At 44.1% G+C, this 18,646-nt stretch overlaps 2 protein-coding genes across 4 annotated transcripts in view; one reads left to right on the top strand and one right to left on the bottom strand.

The window, feature by feature from the left end:
• LOC146964149 (uncharacterized) overlaps positions 1–14,173 on the top strand; it is a 28,876-nt gene extending 14,703 nt beyond the window's left edge. The window contains exons 3-9 of one of the 3 annotated variants that reach the window (XM_085767880.1): positions 6,973–7,116; positions 7,303–7,346; positions 7,431–7,566; positions 7,693–7,797; positions 7,998–10,450; positions 10,787–12,551; positions 13,221–14,173. In XM_085767880.1, coding sequence (XP_085624006.1) covers positions 6,973–7,116; positions 7,303–7,346; positions 7,431–7,566; positions 7,693–7,797; positions 7,998–10,450; positions 10,787–12,551; positions 13,221–13,285 — 4,712 coding nt within the window. In that variant the 3' untranslated portion in view covers positions 13,286–14,173. Of the gene's footprint in view, positions 1–6,972; positions 7,117–7,302; positions 7,347–7,430; positions 7,567–7,692; positions 7,798–7,997; positions 12,552–13,220 lie in introns of all 3 variants that reach the window. The other 2 variants (XM_085767879.1, XM_085767878.1) reach the window with 2 other exon arrangements.
• Positions 14,174–14,302: 129 nt separating this feature from the next.
• On the bottom strand, positions 14,303–18,482 carry LOC146964148 (zona pellucida sperm-binding protein 3). Its single transcript, XM_085767121.1, has 8 exons — positions 17,941–18,482; positions 16,218–16,330; positions 16,030–16,136; positions 15,764–15,938; positions 15,568–15,682; positions 15,405–15,484; positions 15,214–15,302; positions 14,303–15,074 (listed from the first exon to the last, which is right to left on the bottom strand). The coding sequence occupies exons 1-8, from the start codon at positions 18,406–18,408 to the stop codon at positions 14,380–14,382; spliced, it is 1,842 nt and encodes a 613-aa protein (XP_085623247.1). The 5' UTR covers positions 18,409–18,482; the 3' UTR covers positions 14,303–14,379.
• Between the last annotated feature and the right edge of the window lie 164 nt (positions 18,483–18,646).

The raw sequence follows: 18,646 nt of genomic DNA, 5'->3' as shown, positions 1-18,646 counted from the left end.
GGACACAGCTAAAGCGAAGCAGGTCTGTTAAGCCTGAGCGTGTTTATCTGTTGCTCCACTGTCACTTTATCATAATGTAAAGCTGGGTCAGTTCAAGCTGCTGTGTGGAGGGTTAGCTCTGATAAAACGTTGCCACATCAGTTTTTTGATAACAGCCGTATAAAAGATCTGCAGCTTCAACAGGTTCATCACGAGGTTAGTTTTTGTGTGACCTCGTCCACATTGTATTCACGTCACATCTGGAGATAGCGCAGCTTAAATCAGGAGTGGAGAATTAACTTGCAACTTACGGTTCATGTAGGGAAGTGAAAGAAAACACCATCACGGAGGTAAAAAAGCACAAGTGATAAATCCTTCTAGAGGTCAAAGACGAAAAGGCCCCGTTATCCACTTAAAGGGACAACGAGGAGTTTTGGAAAGCGAAGTGTTTTCACACTACATTTCCCATGAGCCTCCACGCTCACTGTGAAATTCTTGGACCGGCTCAAGACGGACGAAAGTGAAAACATTTGCCAAGAATGTTTTCATTAATCAAGAATGAAAGTCGGAGGTTGGAAGACGATCAGATACCGTCGTAGTTCTGACCATAAACGGCGATCCGGCGGCGTTATTCCCATGACCCACAGGGCAGCGTCGCAAAACTGAAAGTAGGAAATGCTGGGCGGGTCGACTACTAATAATAATAACAGAATAACTATAAAGACAAAACGATATATTTATCAAAAATGGACCCTAACGTAGATTCATCCACATTAATATGAGACTCTTTTATAACCAAAAGCAAACTCCTCTGGGTGTCTTTAACAGAAGATTTATAGCGCTGGCAAGAATAGGCCGTAATATTGTTGACATCAGTATTTGTGGGACACAGGATGTCTTTTATAGTGTTGTGATGATGACACAATAACAGTGACGGGCAGGAGAACTGGTTTGAGAGAACTGACAGGTGATAAAGTTTCACTTTCTTCTTCTCATGGTGGAAAGTTATCAACCGCCTTTTAATACAGTGTCCCCCCAGGGAGACGGATCCCTTCAGACACAAGCTGTCCTCATCCAGTCCTCATGTCAAAGACACTTTCTGTTAATTAACACATTTAGTGGGAAAGAGAGTTCAGCTCTTCATGATACTTCAGCATCAACCGGTCGCTGGAAATCCAACATATCTTAAAACTGAGGTCAGGCTGAAAGCAACACAACAAAACAGCAGCACACACGCTGTGCTTAGCTAGTGTGAATCAACAATGTGGGAATTTCTGTAGTTATGGACTTGACTATCTGTATGGTAAACAGTCACACAAATACTTATTCATAATTAGAGGGTTTTATGGGAATTTACTTGGATTTCTTTCAATAGGTGTATTGTCACCACACCCAAATGACAGAGGGGATCATATTCAGGTCAGTCAAATGGTGAGAGAAGTTTTACTAAGTGCCAGTTTGCCCTCTGGTCCCGCCTGAATGTTCTGCTCTGGTTTCATCTCACCAAGTTGCTTTTATTCTTTTCAGTCCTTTAATGTTTGGTGTTGATGTTCTTAAACCCAACAGAGCAGCCAGTTTCTTCTTTACGTATTGTTTCATTGTTAAGAGATGCAGATACATTGCTGTGGCTTTGCACCAGCTGCACGGGGGCTATTGTCACAGAGAGGAAAAAGTTTGTGGACACACTGTGGCAGACTGATAAATATGTGCTTGGAAAGTTTTGTGATTGTGAGTCATGACTTTTGCAGTCAAATTTGACAGTTTGGGTGCCATAAGGCCGACTGCAAATAGTAAAGACGAAGATAGCTTTGTTGGCTTTACTTCACTAGTAAGCAAAGTTTAATGAAGGTGTTGGTTGGTGAAGTTTACCTCTCTGAGAACACATGAGAACAGCCTGTTCTCTCAGGACCTGAGTTGTGATAAGCCTGAGCTTTGCTGCTTTTATATGACAACACTGCCCAGTGTACATCAGCACAACCTGCTGATTCAGAGCCTTAAGGTGCTGCAGAGATCCACACGTCCATTTGTTTAGAGTTAATAGTAAACGATATGAAACCTCACAGAGACACAGTGGTGCTTTGAGCTAACTTTATTTGTGTTAACTTGCTGACGCGCACACGTTAACGATGTCAGCACAGTGATTAGCAGGTTTTTTCCATGGACACGACCATTGTAGTTTAGCTTCTTAGCATGCTAACACTTCAGGTAAACTCTCAGTACATATCAGTATGAACATTATCTGCATTATTTATTACTTTATTTATTATTATGTTTACATTACATTTTAAAAGAGCTAGCACCAGTGCTCTTACATTTTTATCATCACTTTGCACAGTATGGGCACTTGCCTTTTTAATTGTGCACTTAGTTTAGAGTAGGCTATGTCAGTGTGTTTCCTTTAGTCAGTTTCTTCAGTTAATTCAGCATTGTTTCAACAATTTCTTCAGCTCATCCAGCACTGCTTCAGCAATGGCTTCAGCTGCTTTCAGCATTCACATGCATTTCCTGCTGGAAATGTTTCTTTTTCTAGTTCTAAGTAAAGTTGTCATCTTAATCTGCCTTAGTTATCAGAGGACATTCAGCCCTCTGGTCGTGTTTCTGCTCACACTGTCTGTTGTCTGTAATCTCATTTTGTCAGAGCCTGTAACAAAGTGGTGTTTACATAAAACAGGCAAGAATACAGAATACAGTCGCTGATAACTCAACTTATCCAGAGACACTAAGTCAGACAGTTTGCTCACTCTTGACCTTTCACCTGTGACAGTGGGAGGTTGTGGATGTAGACTGATGTTATAATTGTTTATGATGCATTGCAAAATGTGATGATGGTGATATAGACATACATCTTTGTGCAATGGGGGCCTGTTTTTATTTCGAAGGTATGTGATGATGCAGATTTGCTGGCACGCAGGTTGTGTTGTCTGACAGTGAATTGGAGTGTATCCCCGTGTGCCAGGCGGTGCAGGTATATCTGTTACCTGGGTTGTTGTCCACGTCGCACCGCACTACTCCTTCCTTCCTTTCTGCTCTTTATGTTTAATTCATTGAAAACCAAGAGCATGAAAACAGTCAGCGGAGCGCACGGCATGGACCCGGATGACTTTGTGCAGAGAAACAGTGAGTCCTCAGCCCGTTCCCACTCTCATCACAGTGCGTTGAGTTGGGTTTGTGCTGATTAGAGAGGCTTAAGCACCTGGCAGACAGCTCCCTCAGAGCTACAGAGAATGTCTCTGCATGGCTGTCAGCCTAGTGGTGCAAAACAAGAGAGAGGGGCAAGTTAGGGCAGGGACATGAGTAGTGTGTGTGCGTGTGTGTGTATGTGTGTGTGGGGGGGTATTTGCATCTGTGTGATTCCCATGGAGCAGTCCGAGGAAGAACCACATCACTTGAATGTCAGTTTGTCTGTGCCGATGGATGTCCGTGTGGACTGATTTGAACTCTGTATACATACATACAACTCGTCCGTCTTTTGTCCATAATTGTTCCAAACCATAATGTCCTGCACATGTTCCGGAGCAGGGACGTTTAAAAACTGTCTGAGCTGTAAGTCAGTGTGTCTTCCAGGTTTAGAGTGAGGCATGTTGGTGTCAGGCAGAGTGTTACTGCAGAGGACGGTGAGGGCACAGCGACCTGCAGGGAGGTTCACGTTCTACAGATAAAAAGCAACACATGGCTGATATCAGCAGCACTTCTAGACTCCATGGAGTTAAACATTTGCTTCATAAAATAAAAAGATTTTACTATTTCTCAACCAATATGTTACGCCTGACTGTAAAATGATATAAATTAAAATAATAATAATAATAATAACAATTAAATGGGACTTGTATTAAGTGTTTACGTTGTGCAGTTAGTGGTAGCTTGATAAATCAGCAGGTCCAATCAAAAAAAGTATTACTTATCATAAACACACCGGCTGTAGTTTGTTTACTGTTGTAGTTGGTGATGTAACGTATTTCCTCAGCCCCCCCCCCCCCTCTGTGTCTGTTTACTGCGAGACAATCCATATTTTACCAAAACAAATTTACCAACAGATGTTTGCTCATTCAAAATGCTCCATTTAGATCCACCTTTATTTACATGTCTTACAGTTTCATCATAATTCCCCCCTCCAGCAGATTTTTTTTAACATATTGTTTTTTCCATTCTGGAGGCTGTAATTTATAAACTGGATAAACTGGTCACGCAGTTTCACATCCATTAGATTTAGTGTCTTTATCCAAATCCCAGATGTAAACATCAGTTTGGGGTTCGTACATATTTAATCACTGGGAGCCTGTTAATACTGTCAGCGTCCGCACAATCCAGCAGTGACAGATGGTGTCTTTAATATGACAGTGATTAATATGGACGCAATTACAATGTGATCACAGCACCAGTGATAATAGGAGCCCCTCATTAACGTTCAGGCGTACCCCACCCATCACCCCAGGCCTCCCCATCAACTGCGTACTGTCATGGTAACTAGAAACATGTTGTCCTAAAACTCTAAGACTTTCATATCAACCCTCTGTGGGCTGAAGTATCCACTTTAGCAGTTGGTTGTTTGAAAGCGGTGATGTGTCTCATCTTGTTACTATGCACGGCTAAAACACGTGATTCATTTCTTTTCTTTGCTTTGTAAACTGCTTTTGTCCAACTTGCTCGGTAGGATCACGTCTATGGGAATGCTTTCCATTTGTTCAGATGTCACACATTCCATGTCATGTCTGCTCAGCACACCAGGAAGTGAACAAACCGCTTAGCTGCAGATTAGTTAGAGGTGTCCTCAATGGAAAAGACAAAAAAAAAAAAAAAGATTTAGAATTAGTCACAGCAACATAGAATTGACTTCAAAACAAGTTTTGAAAAAAGTGTTTGATCTGTGTCCAGATCAGAAAAAAAATCATCTCTTTATTAATTTAGGAATTTAAGGTCTGTATAGTGACAGTTATATTAATGTAGTGCTGCTGGCAGCAATAAGGACCATTTTTCACATGTGTGACCATGTGCAGTGGAGCTCCAGGCCTCTTTTTAAAAAATGTTTAAAATCTTTTTTTAGGACCACATCATTTCAATTCAGGTACTCCCCCTTGTGGCAAAACGGTAAAGTTATATGTCTTTCAAAAGTCTGAGGAAGTATGTAAATTTAAAATTGCTGCTAGAGATTTATATAGGAATTGTGTATAATGTAACAAAGCATCATGTTGGTATTTATTTGATAGAGCTAAAGCTGTGAGGGAGCCTCCCGTGACGCCATCATACCTCAAATCCCTGACAACAGCTTTCTCTTCCCTTTCAATGTTTACATGTATGATCTCACTTTGATCTGTGCCCTTACTGTCCAATCAGGGGCAAGCTTGCCTGCTGATGGGGAGCAACAGTGGGGATGCTGGGTATCTTGTTGAGCAGGGACTGAGTGGGGGGATACAGAGAGAGGGAGAGAGAGGGCTGGATTTAGGCAGTTGAGGATTAGTGTCTGAGCTCTGATTGTCTATTGGCTGTAGAGACGTCTCTGCTCTGCATAGCCCTGAACTGACAATAACAACTTCATCAAAAACAACCAAGATCATCAACCTGTCTTGATCTTCTCTCGGGATGGTTTTGGAACTGACGTACTGTGGACGACACCTTTAGTTCTCATTTTCTAAATTTATTTTTCTTTGCCTCAACTTGGACATAGTTTTATGCACTTTTACATGATTTAAGAGACATCATGGTGCTGCTTTTGGCAAGTAACTCCAGTACTAATATCCACTGCTTTGCAACTGTCTTCAAGAGGAGAGGTGAGTGACAGCATTATGCCACTTGTTTGAGACAACAAACCTGATTGGTTTATGAGTTGAGCCATTGTTGGAATTTCTTTTCTGGGATTCAGGTATTACCAGGTGAGGGTGGATGGACCGGCTCATTTATTACAGCAAATACAGGAATTAAAGTGTGGTTGTTCGCTGTAGATGTAGACCATAAAAAGCACTGTCATTGTGTCATGTTTACTCCTGCTGATACATAACATGCTATTCATAGCCCCACTTTAGCTGTTAATGCTTGTTGCGGAGACAAATTATTAGAATTTCGCTTATTTATAGATACTTGATTATTGGAGTTCTCTAAGACCCAAGCACCTGTAATGCCGTTACAGAAGAGACAGGGGTGACAATTAGTACAGACCTCTGAGCACATGGCTGTCGGGGCTAATTCCAGCGTGGTCTTACAGTGACAGTGGGGACAGAGTGCAGTAGGCGGCTAAATGTAGAGCAGCTGTCACCATTACATAAAAGTGTCTTAGCAGGTTGTTAGCCCAAAGACCCATTAACCACATGTATTAGAGCTGCATCACATGCAAGGTGGTCACTGAGTTTATTGTTTTTTATGTAGCTTATTTGAAATTAAATTGATCTAAAATACAATAATGACAGTAATTCATGCAGTGTTTTGGACTGTTACTCTGAAGTTCTAACATTAAAACTTGTCACTCAGCATGATTTTTCTGATACTATGTCATCAGAGGAGGTTTTTCAGGTTTTTGCGGTTCATAAGACTTCACGCAACTTGCTCTCAAAGTAAATTGTCACTTTTGTCACCATGGCTCATGACATGGTATTCCAGGTATTTTATAATGAGTTAATGAAAGACTGAACTGACAAAGCATGTGTGTAAGATATTACAGCAATTTGTGGCCTTTTAACTGTCTAATTAAATAGTACTCAGGCCAGAAAAAATCTTACACTAAGCATATGTTTCAGGCAGCAGATTTTTGATTTGATAATCCTCTCTTAAAAGTCATTGTCAGAGTCACTTGAGTTTAATCCTGCACGAGTGGACCTGGAGAGTTCAGCCTTCTTAGATTTGAACTCACACTCTCAAACATATTTACTGTTGTGGTGCTTAAATGCCCCTGGCAGACACCTTACTGCTCTCGCCCTGCCCATATGGACCCCTCGTCTGCTGTTACAGTAACACAGAGCTTTGAGTTGATCCAGGCTGATCCCCTCTCCCTTCTCTTACTTCAAGCTCCCCCAAAGCGAGATGATGACGACAAGACCCTGGCACCCCCGCTTCTCCAGGAGAACGTGTTCATTGAGGCCAGCAGGCCCAAGTACCTGGAGGACCTCCACTCTGAGGCCCTGGAGGGACTGAAAATGATGCAGCAGGAAGGTAAAATACATTATAATGATGAGTCTGCACCCACTATATGTCAGCACTAAATTCGAGGTGTCCCACGGCAGCATGTGGATAACTGTCCACATGTTGCTCGAAAGGGTGTACAGTACACCAAGGGATATGAACACTGTCTTGAGTGTCATTTTAAATCAGCAGAGTAAAATGTCCCTCTCCTTGCAGAAACCAATAGTGGAGTGGAGTACCAGGATAACGAAAGCACAATTGTAAGTGACACATCACGAGTTGCTGTTTTCTTTCACACACTGTAAATTCACTTTTATGACTGATCTTTTTCTCTTTTTTGCCAGTCAACGATAACGGTCCAAACAGATGGGGAAGGTGGAGGTTTTACAACAGACAGCACCATTGCTGACACAACATCTGTCGCCTCCATGCAATCATCTGTGTCCACCAGATCATCCCGCTCTGGACTCACCAGGCAAGGTAACTTCATCGTAATTCAGAACACCACTTGATCATAACACTATAGTGATGCACACAGACAAAGTTAAAGAACATGATTTAAAGAATCAAGTTTTTCTCCTTTCTTTCACACCTCTCTTTGCCCAGGTTCAACATTTAGGCCCTTGAACTCTGGGAAAAAGGAAAAGATGAAACGAAGAAGACAAAGGATGACTGTTGCAGGAATTCCACACCATGTTCAAAGAGAGCTGGGTATGCAGATACTATTTAAAATGTATTATTTACATAAGGCTGTGAATTAGTCCTTAGATTATCTGTGCTATGTTTACAGATTTCATGGTATTAAGGTTATTGTGTTATGTGTAGAAAAACTTTTATGTTTTTTTTTTACATGCCCACTTCCTTAATTGTTATACAAACTTGTGCTAATTAGTTCTCATGTCTTCTATCAGGGTTGGACAGAGTTGGCTGGAGAGTGAATCAGAAGTTAGATGAGGAACAGTTTTATAATGGTGACAGTCCCACCACTGATGGCACACAGCAGGCAGCAGAGTCACTAAAGGGAGCTGATGCCAACCTGCAGGACACAAAGGGGTTCCATCCCCTCAACAAAGACCAAGTCGAGAAGCACAATGCTACCCATGCTGGTCATAGGGACGACCTGGCTTTATTGCACCGCCTGGGTCCTGACTTGCCAGATGGACAGAGGCCTAGGTCCCTGGCTGTTCCTTGGATGACCACTGCCAACAGCCTCCAGCCAGAGCTGCCCAGCCCGGTCATGTCCATGTCGCCCCAGGCTCCTTACATGTCCAAAATAATTCCCAATGCTGTGTTACCTCCGTCCATCGAGGTGGTAGAAATCAGCCGTGGACGGAGTCGCAGCAGCGTCCGCACTGTCAGCAAGAGCAGCCTGCTGCTCTCCAGCCCAGCCCCATCCCGTGCTTCCTCTAGAGCCTCTTCAGTCAGAACCACCTCCTCCAGAGGCTCGACCCTCACCTCTGCCTCCCGTAACCTGCCCAGTCTGTCTGACAGCTCTTGTTGGAGCAATTCCGAGTCCTCAGACACCTTAGTGTCTGACTCATCTACTATCTCCAGCAGCAGCACCCCCAGGCAGAGGAGGTCGCAAAATGGAGATGACAAAATCAGTGTTCACTCCTCTGTCAGCAAGGCTTCCAAATGCACCTCAAATGGTAGGCTCATAGGGAAGGATGCAGTTAAATCAGAGGGCCAGTTTGCACGTAGCCTCTCTGTCATGAAGCCCAAGAAGGCTCCTCCCCCTCCAAACCGTTCCTATTCCCTCCACAATAAGATGAAACGACGATCACGTGATCTAGCAGAGGTTAGAGTCATTTCAGGGGGTTCTTCTCCCCACCAAATCACCACCTCTGGCAAGGAAAATGAAAAAAACACATCAAGATCTTCACCTATGTCCTCCAGAGTCATAGACAGCCCAGGCTATAATGCTGACACAAGTTCTCTGGACGACTCAACAGGCTCTGTGTCATTCAGTCCCACAAAATCCCAAGCACCAAAGGCAGAGGAAGCTGCAAAGGTTGAGGAGAAAGTTTCCAGAGATACCTCACAGGAGAAGCAAGCCCCACTTCAGGAGAATAAGCTAGGCAAAATAATTTCCCCTTCCAGTGGATACTCCAGCCAAGATGCCGTGTCCCCACAACTTTCTAAACACAACCACAGCCCATCTCCAGGTCACAAGAGAGGGATCTTAGCAAAGCTTCAAAGGTTATTTCCTGGGTCCTCGTCTGCTGGTTCGGCTCCTTCCTCTCTCACACGGCTGGAAAACACAAATTCAAATGGGAATCCTAAATCTGACTTGGTTGACACGGTCAATGTCAGTGCCCCTGTAAGAACCTTGAGAGATCTTTTCAACATCCCTCCCCCACCTAAAGTCCATGCACCTCCACCCCCCCCTCCAGAGGTGTGGGCTCACAGCAAGCGCAGCGTTGAATTGCTACTGGGGCCCCCAGCACCTGACAATCTTTATGCGATCATAAAGAAGAATCCAAAGGACAGGAGACAACAGAGGCAATCACCCTCGGCATCCGCAGAGGGCTCTGTGAAGAGCTTGGTGGTAGAAAGAAAACAAAAGAATCCTGCTGTAAGAGTGGAGTCCATCAATGGATCCCTACATGTGTTGGACAGAAAGAAAGGTCAAGAGAATGTGATTTTGAATGCAGAGATCCATAGAGAGAATGATGAAAGACTGGCTCAGAATGTAGATTTGAAAGGAAACAGCACGTTGACAGAAAAAGATGAGAAAGTAAGAGTAAGTGATATATTAAATGGAATGTTAGTGAAGGCCGTAGAGAAACGTGAAGGAAGGCTGGCACCAACAAGAGAAGAAGTAGCCCAGAAGACGTCGACACATACAGAGACCTACACGAATACCTTACCTACCATTTCATCAGCACGCATTTCTCCATCCCCATCTCCTCCAGTGTCGCACCATCCTCCTCAACCCCTCAAAAAAGATTCTGTTGTATCAGTACAAGCTGCTGTATCCCCAGAGTCCTCCTGGCCCCCACCACCTCCGCCAATTCCACAAGTGACTGTCGGTGGGCCTGATGAGATAGATTTTCCCCTTCCGCCTCCCCCATTGTTTGGTGAGGAAGCGTTAGTCGTACCTGCTCCAGTGGCACCTAAGAGGTCTGTTCCTGGAGGTGACTCCTCCTGTACATCTGTTGTACCTGTGGTGACACCAGTGACCACAAAGGCTGAACCACAGAAGTCCAATTCATCCCAGCGGAAGGAATCTCCACCAATAAATATCCCACCTCCCCCACCCTATACGGCCCCCCCTCCACCACTTACAATTGAAAATGTCTCTCCAGCACCAAAGGAGGTCTTTCTGCCACCACCTGAGGAGTTCTCTCCACTACCCAGAGAAGTCTCTACACTACCCAGAGAAGTCTCTCCACCACCTAAACAAGTTCCCCCACCACCCAAAGAAGTTCAACCACCACCTAAAGAAGTTCCCCAGCCACCTAAAGAAGTTCCCCAGCCACCTAAAGAAGTTCCCTCACCACCTAAACAAGTTCCCCAGCCACCTAAAGAAGTTCCACCACCACCTAAAGAAGTTCTGCAGCCACCTAAAGAAATTCCCCCACCACCGAAAGAAGTTCCCTCACCACCGAAAGAAGTTCCCTCACCACCTAGAGAAGTTCTGCAGCCACCTAAAGAAGTTCCCCCACCACCTAAAGAAGTTCCCTCACCACCTAAAGAGGTTCCCCAGCCACCTAAAGAAATTCCCCCACCACCGAAAGAAGTTCCCCAGCCACCTAAAGAAATTCCCCCACCACCTAAAGAAGTTCCCCAGCCACCTAAAGAAGTTCCCCCACCACCTAAAGAAGTTCCATCACCACCTAAAGAAGTTCCCCTACCACCTAAAGAAGTTCCCCAGCCACCTAAAGAAGTTCCCCTACCACCTAAAGAAGTTCCCCAGCCACCTAAAGAAGTTCCCCCGCCACCTAAAGAAGTTCCATCACCACCTAAAGAAGTTCCCCAGCCACCTAAAGAAGTTCCCCCGCCACCTATAGAAGTTTCCCTGCCACCTAAGGAAGTCTCTTCACCACCCAAGGAAGTCTCTTCACCACCTAAAGAAGTCTCTTCACCACCTAAGGAAATCTCTCCACCACCTATAGAGGTTTCCCCACCACCTGTGGAGGTTGTGACGCTCCCCTTGCCCCCTGTTATAGATGTTTCCCCTTCGCCTCCTGAGGAGATCCCCCCTCCACCTACTGAAGAGGTTGCTCTATTATCTTATCAAGAAGATACCACTCAGTCTACTGTAGAAGCAACACTTGTTAGCAAGCTCAGTCCCCCAGAAAGTATTCCACCTCCACCACCGCTCGCATCACAACCCCAGTTGTCAGAGAAGGATGTTGATGTTCCTCAAGAGGAAGTCCTATCAGAAGATGAAACTAACCCAGTTTCATCAAACAGTATTCTCACTCCCCCTCAGAGTCTTCCACCTCCACCTCTCACCAAGCCTCTGCACCAACCTCAAGTTGAACCCCCAAATACTGATGATCCAACAACCCACGAAGCACCACTTTTGCCACAAGCTGAAGTTTCAAATCCACCAGCTCCTGAAACCTCTCCAACACCAGAAAAGGCTCAAGAATCTGCTCCTTCTCCACCTGTAAACATCCCTGCACATCCACCTCTACCTGTGGAAGGTCTTACCAGCAATAAGCACCAGCCTAGTCAAGTGAGCACAGAAAACCAAGGCCAAGAGCCAAGCCCTACTCATGTTGTACAGGAGGAGCCCACTCCCATTGCCACGCCCTCACTCCTGCAAATGGTCAAGTTACGGTCCGTCAACAGCAGTCCTGAGCCCCCTAAAACTGAAGAGCAACCACAGACTGAGGTAACACTGAGGGATCAGCAGCCCAGCAATCAGGTCCCAACATCATCAGAAGCTCCCCAAAAGCCCATCAGAAGGTCTCTAATAATGACCTCTCCCACACCCGCCTCTCCACCTGTCAGTGATACTTCAGAAGCAGCACCACCCAAGTCCCAGTCTCTTGTGATTCAATCTACATCATCTTCAACCATTACCTCCCCTACAAAAAAGTCTCCTTCTGCCATGACTGGCACTCGATCCATGAATCTATTAGAGGCCATTCGTCTGAGGACAGCAGATAGATCAAAAGAGAGTCCTACGTCTCGCCTCAGCTTGCACTCACCTACATCACCAACAGATCTCCGTAAGTCCCCCTCTAGCACAGCGAGTTTTATATTCTCCAAGAGCAACAAGAAGCTGGCCACTGAGACAACGCCGACCCTGGAGACCAAGGCAAGCGTTCTGAATAGTCTGGAGGATTCCCCCACAACAAAGGTCGTGAGTGAAGAAGAGTCAGTGAAGAAGGGAGGCAAAGTGCCACCACCAGTAGCAAAGAAACCCCAATCGAAGGCCAAAGAGAATGAGACCAGTGAAGAGACAGCGCAAACTGCAGGACAGGAAGCACAGCAAGAGAGTATCCAGGGTAAGAGATATCCTCTATGATGATTTAGACTAGAATGTTATGATGGCTTATTGTGTTTGAACAAATATCTATGGCCATGCTAGCAGCTCTTTAAGTTGTACTTTGGCACAGCTTCAGTTGAGTGCTTATGGTAGCACGCTGAATGAAATGCTAACAGGCTGCAATACCATCATTTTTTGACTGCAATTACAAGCAAAATTAGTGAGGGAAAAAATATGCTGACCTTCAAACTGCAACTCCAAATATGCTCCACTTTGTGATGTCAAGTGTCACCTGACTGTTAGCAAAATGGACGCGAAACCATCAATGAGTAGTATCAGAATGAATTAAATTCAGGTATACACCATTTGGTTGGAAAATGTGATATTTTAGGCCACGTAAATGCTGTGTCTACAAAGTTAGTAGAGGGATTATCTACATTGCATGTGTGTTCCTGACTTTCTGTGAACACAGTTCTAGCAAGTGCTATCATGCTAAAATTTATTAGCACTTAATGCATAGGTGAGGCTAATGGGAGGAATCATAGGGGTTATTCCTGCTCATTGTGGCAATCCATATAACCATTTAACATTTCCTCTCTTATAGCCATGCCCCTAGATTGGCTAAAAGTTGCTCCATTGTCCATCTGGAGCCATTTAAACTATAATTGTTTTAATTCCTCTACCTCAGATGCTGAAGAGAAGACAAATGGGACAGCATGTACTGTTGAAGGAGGAGACACATCATCCACATGATTGTTAAGACTGAAGGAGAACGGGAAGGACTTGCACATAACGCTGAATTCATTGCAAGTTGGTCTGTGTGTGAGACAAGAAACTGGATCTGGACAGATGAATATGCTTATTTTGAAACATTCTGGATTTTATAGAAATCTTTTGAATGTGATGTTAATGGTGTGGGTCTTAAAGTACACATTTAGCTTTTTAATAAGAATATAATTTTGTTTTGCCAGAGGGCACTCAGAGCTTTACCGTTGCAGGAGATGGGGATATACTGCCCTCTAGTGCTGAACAATGATTGTACCACTTATATGTCCTGCTGATTCAGAGCTTGTAGTCAGTACTCATAACAATGGGACTTTTGGTTGCTCACCTGTAAATATAGCAACACTTTGTACATTGAGCATATCCAATAATGATGGACCTGTGCTTTCAATTTCTGTTCTGCATTTCTGTATTTACCCCAAAGAGTTTCCCCACCAATAATATTTGTTTAAAAAATTATCTTAAGTTATTTTTCCTGTCATGTTCAGAGGAGAGTCTCCAGAGACAGTGTCTTTGCAATATTGCGTAAATCCTAATTTCAATCAAGTTGCTTGTATAGTTCTTAATCATATCCAAATATACTTTTCAAAAAATCCCACATCATTTATTTGTGATTTAAAGCTAACCATGTGCATGACCCCCTGATTTCAAAAAATACAGAGCAAACGCCATAAGCAATACTGGAATCATCTTTTTCTGCTGCTTTTAGTTACTGATAATGGAGTTACTGTGGCGCAAACAGTGGGATGTTTCTGTATTGAACTATAATATATTTGAAACTGGTTTCAGACATAATCATGTAAAAGTAGTACATGATCATTTATAATGAAAAGAATAAAGATTTATGGACAAATGAAATCACTGATGGAGGAGGATCCTTTTTTCCGAGAAGGTTGTTGTCCGGCAATGGCATGCATTTTTTCACTGTAATAATAAGGAGGTGTCTTTGCCTGATGCAAGTTGTGATAAAAGACAGTTGTATCTCAGTTGCATTTTCATGTCTATTTTTATTGAAATGAAATTGGCTAAGAAGAGTTAGAGCAGTCAGATTCATTGATCTAATACTACCTCCATGTGAAATACCATGTCTCCATATTATCTGCTACATCTGACAGACTGTCATTGTTCTTCCTCTCCACCTCAGAGGGTCTTGTCCTCTCATCCTCTTCACCTCTACCTGTATTACTCCTGTTTTCCTCCTCGCCTTCTGAGGCCGGTGGCTGCCACTCTCTCTGCAGGCTGACCTTTAGCCTCTCCAGCTGTGCCCAGTGACGGAGCACTTCACCTTCCTTCTGATTCAAATGGATTGCCTGCTGTGCGTCAGAGATTGCATTTTCTCTTCCCTTGGATTTTCCTTCCTCTTCTTCAACCATCAATAAATGCTCCTCTTCTCCTGACCCAGAGCCATCCACTCCTGTCTCATTTGAATCCTTTACCTTACTCTCCTCCACTAAAACACCGTGCCTGAAAACTAGTTTCTCTAACTCTTCTCCATCTGTCATCACTTCAAGGATAACCCTGCTCTCCACTTCATCTTCTTTAAGCTCCTCCTCCATGTTTTCCTCTTCTTCATAATCATCATCATCATATTCATATTTAACTACATCTGTACTGTCCCATGGGGTCACTGGACTGTGCCGAATCACTGTAGCATTTTCTTCTCTGCCGATGTTGACCAGGGAGGGGCTGGCTAGTAGAACACCATCTCCTGTTGTGTCCGGCTGATCGGAGACTAACAGCGACACAATGCTGGCAGAACCTTGAGGAAAAAATTTTTAATGTTAAAAAAAATATATATGACACTTGGTGTGCAAGATGAATCAACTACAAAATGGGTGCTTAAATATTTATAATCTACTAAATGCAAAAAAAGAAAAGAAAAGGAGACTGTCACAGACCTTCCATCATGGCCCTTCGGGTTTTAGAGGTCACACACTGTGAATCACAGCATTCACATATGGAGTCATCACCAGTGAGGGCTCTCCACCTATCACAGCAGAGGCACAGAATACGCTCAGTTCACTCGGAAACAGTGAAAAGTAGAGTAGAAGTAGAGAAAAGGTAGAGTAATTATAGCATCAACGCCCACCTGTTCCCTCTGTACGTGCAGGACTTGTGTACAGGACTTGCTTCCTCTGATGTGACAAATAGTTTGCAGTGAATGCTGATCTGCACACAGACACAGACATAGAGTTCAGCCACAATCACAACTGTGTGAGTCCAGAAAAAACGTATTGTCTCCCGGCTCTCACCTCAGTGTCAGGATCAGCAGTGAACTGGAAGGCCTCAAGGGTGAATCGTAGGGTCTTGTCTGTCCGATAGATGAACTGCGAGGCTCCTGGGTTGCTCTTGCTGTCCAGCATACAGCTATAGATGACAACAACAGGACACTGGTCCTAGTTAATCACAGATCAGCACAAAACAAGATATTTTAAATTGGTGACATACCCAAAATTGTTAATGATGGTGTAACTGTGGGACTGATGAGAGCCACTGGATGGTGTTGCATGGCAGCTGCTGATGTACAGTTTTCCTCCAGAGGGAAGATGAGGGGCGGAGACCTGGACATTTACCGTCTGTCCAAGCTGGTACACACGGGGCTTGGCTGGTTTGCTCCATGAATCTTATAATGAATGTCAAGCTATTACATGAGGCCGGTTAAGGTTGTGATTTATAATGGTCTGAATTAACCTACAAGTGATCTCAACACATACCATCCATCAACTCGACCTGGAAGTCACTGGGACGACCTTTCAGCGTTTTACGTACGACAGCAGTTTGCCAGGTGGGTCTCACAGCCAGCTGGTACACATGATGGTTCCTGGACAGAGTTTGCAGGATGTTAGAAAATGGCCCTTTACACATTAAATGTTGAAATAGAGAATTAGAAACAAACTCCAACCTCTGATAACGGCATTCAATGTCTACACTGATCCGGTGCGCTCTGCTGGGGAACCGTTTTGGCGAGGGTTCGTAATGGAGCATGTATCTGTAGACCAGGTAACCGTGGGGCACCTGTCACGGGGGGATACAGCTGCTGTGATTTCAAGATTAAAGAGGCAGACCAGGGTCTAGTGTCGTAGTACTCGAGACCACATTTTCAAGGTCTTGGTCTTGGCTCAGAATCAAGACCAGTCAAGACCACAGCTGCAGTGGCATCTTTTTTTCACTGTCTCTCTATCAGGGCGGTGCGTGGCGCAGTGGTTAAGGCGGCTGCTCCATGTAGATGCATGTCATTCCCCCTCTCTCTGCCTCCCCCTTTCCTGTCTATATACTGTGTGCTATCAAATAAAGGCAAACCCCCCAAAAAATATACTTAAAAAAATGTCTCTCTGTCACTTGCTCACTTTGGTTTATGCGATGTAATTCAATAACTTTAAGATAATTTAAATTATTCTGTATGTATGTTTGTGTAATCACCTGAAAAACTTGGTTGCACCAGTGTCAAAAGTGGGAGACTTTACCAGGTTCTGTGCCGTGTTATTCTGCTCAATCCAAACTTTGTCTCAATTAACTATGGTATAGATTTCATAATCATATTTTCTTTTTAGCTGAGGAATAATGTAAATATCAAGCCACATGATTATTATGATTACTGAATACAGTAATGGTCTCTCTCGGTCTTGGACTTAGTCTCGACCCCCTGAAAGTCTTGGTCTTGTCTTGGTCTTGACGGTCTCAGGTTAGGTGGTCTTGACTAAGGGAGACCAGGGATGGTTGTAACAAGGGGATGGTTTAACAGCATCACTTTCACCAATAAGTGATAACATTAGAGTTATGTGATCAATATCATGTGAATTTGCATGGCTGTGTCAATAAGTGTGTAGGTTTTGCAACCTACCAAAAACATTTATTTAGGTCAGAAACTAATATTTTGGACCTAAATTTTTACTAGTATCGATACAGCTGAAGTTTGAATTAGGTAACCTGTATAAAATGAAAGATTAGAGCAGGTTCTTAGGTAAAATATGAGTCATTTCATCAGTGTTTATTTCAAACCACCATGCTGGTACAGCTAGTCAAACAGCTAGTAGCCTATCATTAAGTGTCACCATCTTTCCTGGAATTATACATGGACTATGAGCTGCTTCTGACTTCCTGCTGAAGGTTTACATTCATACATGTACCATTCACTGGTATTAACAGAAGATGTTCTTAAAGACAGCTTTCTAATGTTAGGATCCACTGTTCTTCATTCAGTCATCAGTGATGAGTTCTTTTTGTTCATACTGAACCATAGGAAGATGCTTTAGTGTTGGAACATGCACAATAAACTTACATACATACTTGCTTTTTTGGTTTGGTCTCAGCTTTTAGTTTTTAATCTCACTGTTACAATTTACCCCAGGTTGTGTTGCACTACCCTGGTAGGGTAGGTTGTAACAGTGGCACTCCTTGCATTTGACATCAAATAGTGAACCCTGTGATATACCCTAGTTTGAGAAGTTTAAAGCACTGCTATTTGTAGAGGACAAATGAAGGGACACTGTGTCCAAACTTGAGAGTCCTACCATGAACACTCTGCAAGTTATGGGAGCTGAGACAAAGTGTTACATCCACCCCCCCCTCCCTTACATCACTAGCAGGGTCTTCTCACTCTGGAGACAGATGGTGGGGCTTCTTACCTCGCGCACGGCGTCACACGCCGTCAGTGGGTAGGTGAAGAGGATGTCCCCGTACGGCCTCAGGACCCCGTTGCTCCTGCAGCTGCTGCCTAACCTCAGCTCCTGCGCCTCTGCGCCCAGGCCGTAGAAAGCCGGTTTGACCCGCACCACGAAGTCCGACGTGGAGCAGGTGACCGAGACGTCCGGGAGGTGAGCGAAGTCCGACTGCATGTTCACCCTGGGCTTCCCCGGACGCATGGACCGAGGGGCTCCAGGTGTGGGAGCAGGGTGAGACCTCTGGGGGCTCAGTCGAGGGGGTGGTCTCCTGTCGCCGGTAGTTGACATGTGGACCGGACCGGATCTCGGAGAACCCAGTCTGAAGAGCTTTTTCCTTCTGGTCAAACGAGATTCATAAGTGTCCGCTGCACAGCTGAGGAGGCCAAGTGATAAAACACTCCACAAGATATAAAGATGCCACTTTGTTTTCATCGCAGCAGACTGCTGTGCCTCGACCTTTCTCTTTCAATGTGCACGTGAAGCCCCCGCTCACAGCTGGAGGTAATCAGAGGAGCACCAATTGACTTCCGGTTTCCAAACAAGTTTTTGTTTATTTTCTTGTCTTTTCATTCTTGGAAGCATTATTGTTCAATCTCAGTGATATCAAAGAGGCTTAGGGTGGTTTCATATCTCAGATTGCCCTCCATAGACTGTATTTATCCACATCTCA

The sequence above is a fragment of the Trachurus japonicus genome, chromosome 22 (genome assembly GCF_045865225.1).
Source record: "Trachurus japonicus isolate A0001 chromosome 22, Traja_1.0".
In the NCBI taxonomy this organism is placed as follows: Eukaryota; Metazoa; Chordata; class Actinopteri; order Carangiformes; family Carangidae; genus Trachurus; species Trachurus japonicus.
Note: the sequence above shows the minus strand (reverse complement) of the source record. Positions and strands in the feature narration are given on the sequence as shown.

Excerpts from the sequence above, each read along its gene's own strand:
- LOC146964148 (XM_085767121.1), bottom strand. The coding sequence starts at position 18,408 with ATGAAAACAAAGTGGCATCTTTATATCTTGTGGAGTGTTTTATCACTT. Across the intron at positions 16,137-16,217 it reads ATTGAATGCCGTTATCAGAG|GAACCATCATGTGTACCAGC; the intron begins GTTGGAGTTTGT and ends AACTCTGTCCAG. Across the intron at positions 15,683-15,763 it reads ACCATCATTAACAATTTTGG|CTGTATGCTGGACAGCAAGA; the intron begins GTATGTCACCAA and ends TGTCATCTATAG.